Here is a 7,391-nt window from a genome sequence, read left to right as displayed (position 1 = left end):
TTGTGTCGGCCAAAAACTAAAAAAATAAATATTAAAAAAAAAAAAAAAAAAGAGTTGGATGTAGCTCAGTGGTAAATTGCCCCTGGGTTCAATCCCCCAATACAGAAAGAAATTACTGGTTTTGAAGTCAGGCTACCTGGATTTCAATTCCAGTCCTGGGGACTCTGTGATCAGAGGCAACCTGAATCTGTTAGGCACCTTGCTCTTGGACTTCCCAGTTTCCATAACTATGTGAAATGTGTTTAACTCAAAAAAAGTGTTTGCCAGGGGAGGGGTGTGGTGCAGGGAGTGTAGCATGTAGCTTACTTAGCATGCAGGAGACCCTGGGTTCAATCCCCAGCCCCCCTTTCCCCCTGAAAACTCTGCAAAGATCTGGGGTAAGGGGAAAATTCCAGAAGACTGGCAAATGTCAAGGCCCTAAGATGTGACAAGCCCGACATGACAGGGAACAAAAGGCCAGATGGGTAGTGGAGATGGGTGAGATAATGGCAGGAATGGAGGTAGGCAGGGTCAGATCAAGCAGGTGGGACCTTATATGTGGTGATAAACTAGCAGTCAGATCTGCTTTACATTTTAAAAATAAAAATTGTATTATAGGAAGGTAGAAATGGAAGACTAGAGACCAGTTAAATGGCTAGTGTTGCAGTTCATATCAAAGATGGTGGTGGTGTGCCTCAAATGGGGAAGTGAGGTTTAGTAATGGCAAGGCTGGGGAAAGGAAGGTGGGAACAAGGTTCTTACTTAGAGGCTTGGTAAGTCCAACTGTGCAGACTAGTTGAATCCCAAATTGTGCTGTGGGCATTGAGAACAATCCCAATGTGGCTGCTTCTAAAGCTGTGCTAGTTTCTTGCATCCAACTCGGGCTCCTTCCTCCTGCTCCTCAGATATGGATCCCATGGTGCGTTTTACCGCTACAAGAACAGCATTGGCAAGAGCCTCCCACTCTTTTATATCTACGACTCATACCTAACATCCCCTGAAGCCTGGGCCCACCTCCTGACACCAAATGGGCCCCACTCAATCCGCAACACTCTCTATGATGGGGTCTTCATAGCACTACTGGTGGAGGAGGGCCACACCCACGACATCCTTGCTGCAGGATTTGATGGCATGTACACCTACTTTGCCTCCAACGGTTTCTCCTTTGGCTCCTCCCACCAGAACTGGAAAGCTGTTAAGAACTTTTGTGACGCCAACAACCTCATGTTCATTCCAAGTGTGGGGCCTGGCTACATTGACACTAGCATTCGACCCTGGAACAACCACAATACTCGGAACAGGGTCAATGGCAAGTATTATGAGACAGCCCTGCAAGCAGCCCTGACTGTGAGGCCTGAGATCGTTTCCATCACCTCTTTCAATGAGTGGCACGAGGGTACCCAGATCGAGAAGGCCATTCCCAAGAAGACACCAACACGCCTGTATCTGGACTACCTGCCTCATCAGCCCAGTCTGTACCTGGAGCTGACCCGCCGCTGGGCAGAGCATTTCATAAAAGAGAAGGAGCAGTGGCTGATGTGAGGGGCCCATGAACAAGGGCATGAGGTGTGCTGGTCTCCAAGCCTCACTGGAAGATATTTCCAGGTGGCTCAGCTGAGGCTGTAGGCACTCACTGGTCCCCAAGTGAGCAGCTGAGTGCTTCTGGGTGGGCCATGAAGCCAGGGCCCCTATAGAAGAGTCTGTTCCTCAGGCAAGCAGTGCTGGGGTAACCTGTGATGGAAAGTGAGGTGGTATTCCCAAGGAAAGAGTAGAGGCTGGCAGGTGACTTTTACTTGGCCCAGGCAGCTCCACCACATCCTCCTCAGAACACTTTCATACAACCTCTGCTAGCTTTGAACTCTGCTGCAGGTGGTGGTTGTCTAGTGGAGTCACCCGACCACTGCTCTTGGAAGGACTTCAGGGTTCTGAGCTAGCATGCACCCTGCTCCTTTCTGCCAGCCTCCCTACAACATTGTCTTCTTGGAAGACAAGCAACCACTTCCAAGACTTTCTAAAAGGAAACTTATAGGTTGAAGCTCCTCCCAGTAGATTCCTGAACCCAATTACCAGGAAGTCGTCTTGAACATTCACACATTTATTCAACACTCACAAACTGAGCACCTTACTATGTGCTAGGTGCTGGGGAAAACTTGACTGAGGAATGGCTCCTGTCCTTCTGAAACTTATAGGAATCAGCCTTCCTTATTTGGTGTGGCCTTGTAGCTAGTGCTTGGGCACAGTTTTAAGTTTTTCTTTTTGGCAGTTGTACCCAGTGCTGAGAGTTCAGTTCTTTTTCCTCAAAGAAAATACCTCTGTGCTCCAGAACCTACTTTTTCTGGGATGAACTTTCAGTTCCAGGCAGAGTAGTAGGATACCTTCTCCCTTTAGCTGCCCGAACTGAACAAGGCCCACTTGTCAGAACCGCTTTCAGTGCTACTGTGATTTTTACTAATGAAGTATCAAGCAGTATTCTCAAGTCCACACTCCTTTTGCCCTCAAGACCTGTTTCTGACCCGAGTCAGATTCTGGGACAAAATGATATATGGGCTGGGCTGACTATAGTTTTAGCACAATGAAGATTGGGTTTGCTTAATAAGTTACTAGTTTACCTAAGATTTCTAGAGGGAATAGTTAACAAACCAGTGTTTATCTACGAATAAATTGCATTAAAACAGGATCCTGGAACACATTCTTGGCAAGATCCTTAGGATATACTTGAAATAATGTATGTTGGAAACCCCAATACTAAGAGTATTTTAAGACTGAATCACAATTCTGGGAAATAGGGTACAAGTGGAAAGAGAAGAAAGTGGACCCCAGGTCTTCTCAAGGACATCTAACTCCAGTTAGGTAACTAACACTAAACCCTTTCAGATAGATAAGCAGCTCTGGCCACCTAGCTTGCGACTTCGTTGGGGAAGCCAAAACAGGCAGGGACACTTGAAAGTGCTGGATGTTGACCTATAACAATTTCATTTCACACACATACAATTTGAAAAAGACAGCAGGGCTGGCAGGAAGGGGCAGCCATCCTTACACATTGTGGATGCAATGAAACTTGATTTAGTTCTTCTGAAGGCTACATCAAGAGCCATAAAAGCATATATACATTTTTGACCAAGCAATCCTACCTTAAGGAATTAATTTACTTCAAAAGAAAAATAAACCATTTATAAGAATGTTTTTTTTTTTTTTAAATATTTATTTATTTATTTTTCAGTGGACACAACATCTTTGTTTGTATGTGGTGCTGAGGATTGAACCCGGGCCGCACACATGCCAGGCGAGCGCGCTACCACTTGAGCCACATCCCCAGCCCCTATAAGAATGTTTAATAGCATTTTTTAATAGTAAAGAAAAACAAAGCTCAAATGCCCAACAATAGTTATGTCTAACATTTGGTATACATACTGAACAAAGATAAAAGGCTGCTGAGTAAACACTGGAGTTAAATAAAGGCATATACATATATTCAACTATAATTTATTTTATAAATAAATAAGAAAAAGTCACTGGCTGAAAAGGATTTGGTTTCCAGTATTATTTAATTTGCAGCCCCTCCCCCCCAATCAAATCTCCCTTCAAGCCAAAATGACAACTCTCCCTGCCAGGCAATCACAACCACCCTACTGGCCCCACAGATTTGGAGGAAAATGTTTGGTCTGCAGTTCTACAATTTTTATTTTAACCTGGTTCCAGTTTGAGGAGCCAGCAAACCCTTGCTTTTGGTAACCTGACTTTTTGGTATTGGTGATTGAATCCAGGGGTTCTTAACCACCAAGCCACATCCCCAGTCCTTTTTGAATTTTGAGACAGGGTCTCAAGCTGATTAGGGCTTGGCTAAGCTGCTGTGGCTGGTCTCGAATTTGCTATTCTTCTGCCTCAGGTTACTGGGATCACAGGCTTGAGCCACTGTGACCAGCTTACTTTTCAATGTAAGAGAGAGGGAGGGAGAGGAGAAACTGATCAGATTTAAGACCCACCCTAGGAATGTGCTTAACCTTTTTATTCAGCTTTGCGCTGATGTATGCAACCACAGAAGAAATATAACCTTCCCACAAAGTGGTTAAACCAGCAGCTTCTGGTCTAGTATTCAGAAAGACGTGTTGCCTAAAGAATAGACTAGTGATGTGGCTCCAGTGGCCTCTGCAAATGAGGCCTTGACAATCACCAGTGGACAGACACATAGTATCCAGCACTGTCCTTGGGTCCTTCTCCTGAATTTCATGGGCAGGACCTGTGTGAGGGGAGTAGCCCGTACTTCTGTTGGAGAATGGCTGTAGTGCTTTCCAGGGCACTGAGGAGGATACAGAGGACAGTTACAACCTGACTTCTCAAAGCCCTGAGTCTACCAAAGCCTGGTGACCAGGGATCTCTCAACTTACTGTTTATCAAACACTTGATGAAACCTAAAAAAGCCAGCAAACACCAGCAAATATAAATTTAGTCCCACTGCACCTTCCATTTCTCCATGCCTACCAGCACCCGCTCACAGCAAGATAGGAGTGACAACCTTCGTTTTGTCAAAGCTGTTTTTCATCTTCCTAACCTCCTTCAAATTATACTCCTCCAACTTACCAGCCTGGACGAATGATGCCAAACTTTCCAGACACAGATAAGTCAACCACAGTAGAACCAAGGCGACACTCAGGGCTCTGACCATCCCCAATTGGTCCCCCATCAATGACCAGGGACAAATGAGGCCAAAGGTCTTGGAACTCCTGTGGAAGCAAAGGAAGAGCATGGCCATAATCTTTGGCATCTGCAATGATGTCACATTTCACACATGGCTCATAAATAAGACAGAAGCTTCAGTTTTAAAATAGGAGACATCTCCCTCTGGGCAGAGGAAGGAGCCTCACTTAGTTAAGGCCAGCTGTTCCAAGGCCCTATGTTAATACCTAAGATAGAGAACCCTTTGGAGTCTGTAGCCTTCCTGGGTTAGCATCCCAAGTAACACCTGCCTAGAATTTAAAGAAAAACCTTGCTATGCCAAAAGGAATTTCCCCACACTGCTTAATTAGGGATGTATAAATACAATGACCGGGCTTCTGGGTGGGGATTAAGATGTGGTCTTTAACCCTGGATTGTGTGACAAATAAAAATCATATTATCCAGGTCTATAAAATAAAGGGCCTGAACTATATGACCAAGGATCCTTCCAGCTTTAGCACTCTGATTCTGGACCTTAATGGAACTTTGGATCAGGACAGGGAGAGAAAAATAGGTACATGCCATCATACTCAATCCTTGGGATGTGGGAAGAATGCTCCTACCACATAATGAACTGGATCATTAACTGAGCTAGAGCTTGCCCTACCCCCTAGTGAAGACACTTCAGTGGAATTAGGACTGGGAATTCAGGATGGGGGGAGTCATAAATGGCAGTTACTGTGTTAGATGGGTCTACTCATTGCTAACAAATTAAAGAGCCTATATCACCTCATAAAACTTCACATTTGTGTTTAATAAGAAAAGTGAAATTTGCATCCTCATTCTTTTTTTATTTTTCCCTTTTCTCAGTACTGGGGTGATTTATCACTGAGCTACTTGCCCAGCTCCTTTTAAGTTTTTAAATTCTGAGACAGAGTTTTGCTGTTTTCAATGTCAGGCCAGCATTGAATTTGCAATCTTTGTGCCTCCAGAGTTGCTGGGATTACAGGAATGAGCCACCATACCTGGCCATGTTCTTATTCATTCTAATCCAAGTAGCCAAAATGGGATTAGCATTGATCCTTTCCCTGACCTGGCTTGTGCAGAATCACAAGACCAAGATGAGAGCTTTCACTTCATCTATCTACCTACCTGCCTTCCTTTCTTCTCTCTCCCTCCCATCATACCGCTCTCTTGCTCCCTTTTTTGTTATACTGGGGAATGTCTCTGCACATGTCAGGCAAGGGCTCTACCACTGACCAACATCCCCACCACTTTTTATTTAAAAAATTATCTTGAGACAGGGTCTTGCTAAGTTGCGTAGGCTGGCCTCAAACTTGCAATTCTCCTGGCTCAGGCTCCTGAGTAGCTGAGATTAAAGTTGTGCACCAGAAGCACAACTTCTTCATCTATTTAAACAGCACTATTGTAAAAAACACTTATAGCCTAACTCTTTAGTCTCCCACAACTGCTACCCCCACAAAAATAAGGAAACAATAACTTTATTTATCAGAATCTTTCCTATTACAAGACAAAATGAAGGAAAAAAAAAAAAAAAACATTAGTTCTCCACTGCTTCTCAAACTTAAGAGATAAAACCTTTACATGTTTCAGATTCCTTTTCCCAACCCATGTCAACGGGGTAGCCTTCCCTCTGCTGAACCCAAAGAGCAACTCTCCCACCAGGCAATTCCTATGTATCATCAAGCCCATTGGTTCAAAGGACTGGGTGACTCTCACCTCAACATTCAGAGAACTGGCCTGGGAGCTGAGGTTGGCACTGGTGAGAGCAAGAGGTCCCCCAAACATCTGGGCCAAGTCCAGCATGAAGGCATGGTCAGGAATCCGGATACCTACAAGCTAAGAAGCAAGGGTAAAGGGGGGGGGGGATCATCAGGAAGGCTGGAAAGGGTAGGGGGTTACCTTTGGTCTGGATCCCAATGAAAGCAAAAATGACCAGGAAGTCTGGAGAAAATCTGACTCACAGGAGTAAAGGGGTTCAGGTCTTTGTTGAGCTCTTCTGAGCGTTCCATCACCAGGGTCACTGGACCTGGCAACAGGTCTTTGAGGAGTTCCTCGGGTACTCTCACTTGGCAATATCTGGGAAATAAAGGAGCAAAATCCACTCAAAATGGAGAACCTCTGGTGTGGTTCTTTCCCAGACTCGAGTCAGATCCAGGAAAGTTTTATGGGCCTAAGTGAAATCTGCCTGTCTCCCTGATTCTTCTCCCGAAGAACTCCAGAAGGCAGGGCTTAAGAGAAGGAGACCAGGCTTGGCGTCCACTGCCTGTCTCAGGGATTTCAACAACTGCATGGCATTATCAAGCCCCGCGTTTTATTTTCTGCAAGGCACTCGCTGCTAAATTAAGCTTCCAGAGAACTGTTTCCTTTTTCCCCCATGGCCTCCCCATGCGCACAAGAGCGCCAAGAGAACAGGGAACTGCTGGCCTCTCTAGTTCAAGGCCTGGCATACGTTAAGAGCTCAGTACACATTTCCAGTTCCGGATTCCTTGGTGAGCCTGGACAAGCCCCTCCCGCTCTCTGCGCCTCAGTCTCCCAAGCCTGTCACCGGAAACCCCTCCCGCGGTGCCGCCCCCAGCGGGGCCGGGTCGGGGCGGCCTCACCTGTAGACGTCGGCCACGCGGCCCAGGCAAACGGCCAGCGGCTTGGTCTCGCTGCGGCCCTTGAGGCGGTACACAGCGTCCAGTGCTGTCGAGCAGCTCGCCGAGCAGGCCAGGCCGTACAGCGTGTCTGTGGGG

At 46.0% G+C, this 7,391-nt stretch overlaps 2 protein-coding genes across 2 annotated transcripts in view; one reads left to right on the top strand and one right to left on the bottom strand.

Annotated features, from left to right (window-relative positions):
- The window catches only part of Maneal (mannosidase endo-alpha like), a 4,978-nt gene extending 2,015 nt beyond the window's left edge, over window positions 1-2,963 (top strand). The window contains exon 2 of the mRNA XM_015485246.2: window positions 885-2,963. Within this exon, the coding sequence (XP_015340732.1) occupies window positions 885-1,521 (637 nt within the window). The 3' untranslated portion in view covers window positions 1,522-2,963. The remainder of the gene's footprint in view (window positions 1-884) is intronic.
- A 789-nt stretch (window positions 2,964-3,752) lies between these two features.
- Yrdc (yrdC N6-threonylcarbamoyltransferase domain containing) lies at window positions 3,753-7,387 on the bottom strand (the record flags this gene model as incomplete). The annotated part of the gene is made up of 5 exons (XM_015484742.2): window positions 3,753-4,276; window positions 4,558-4,700; window positions 6,373-6,492; window positions 6,618-6,732; window positions 7,257-7,387. Coding segments are annotated over 5 exons (582 nt in total), but the record flags the coding sequence as incomplete, so codon positions are not given.
- Window positions 7,388-7,391: the final 4 nt, after the last annotated feature.

The sequence above is a fragment of the Marmota marmota genome, unplaced genomic scaffold, assembly GCF_001458135.2.
Source record: "Marmota marmota marmota unplaced genomic scaffold, marMar, whole genome shotgun sequence".
NCBI lineage: Eukaryota > Metazoa > Chordata > Mammalia > Rodentia > Sciuridae > Marmota > Marmota marmota.
Note: the sequence above shows the minus strand (reverse complement) of the source record. Positions and strands in the feature narration are given on the sequence as shown.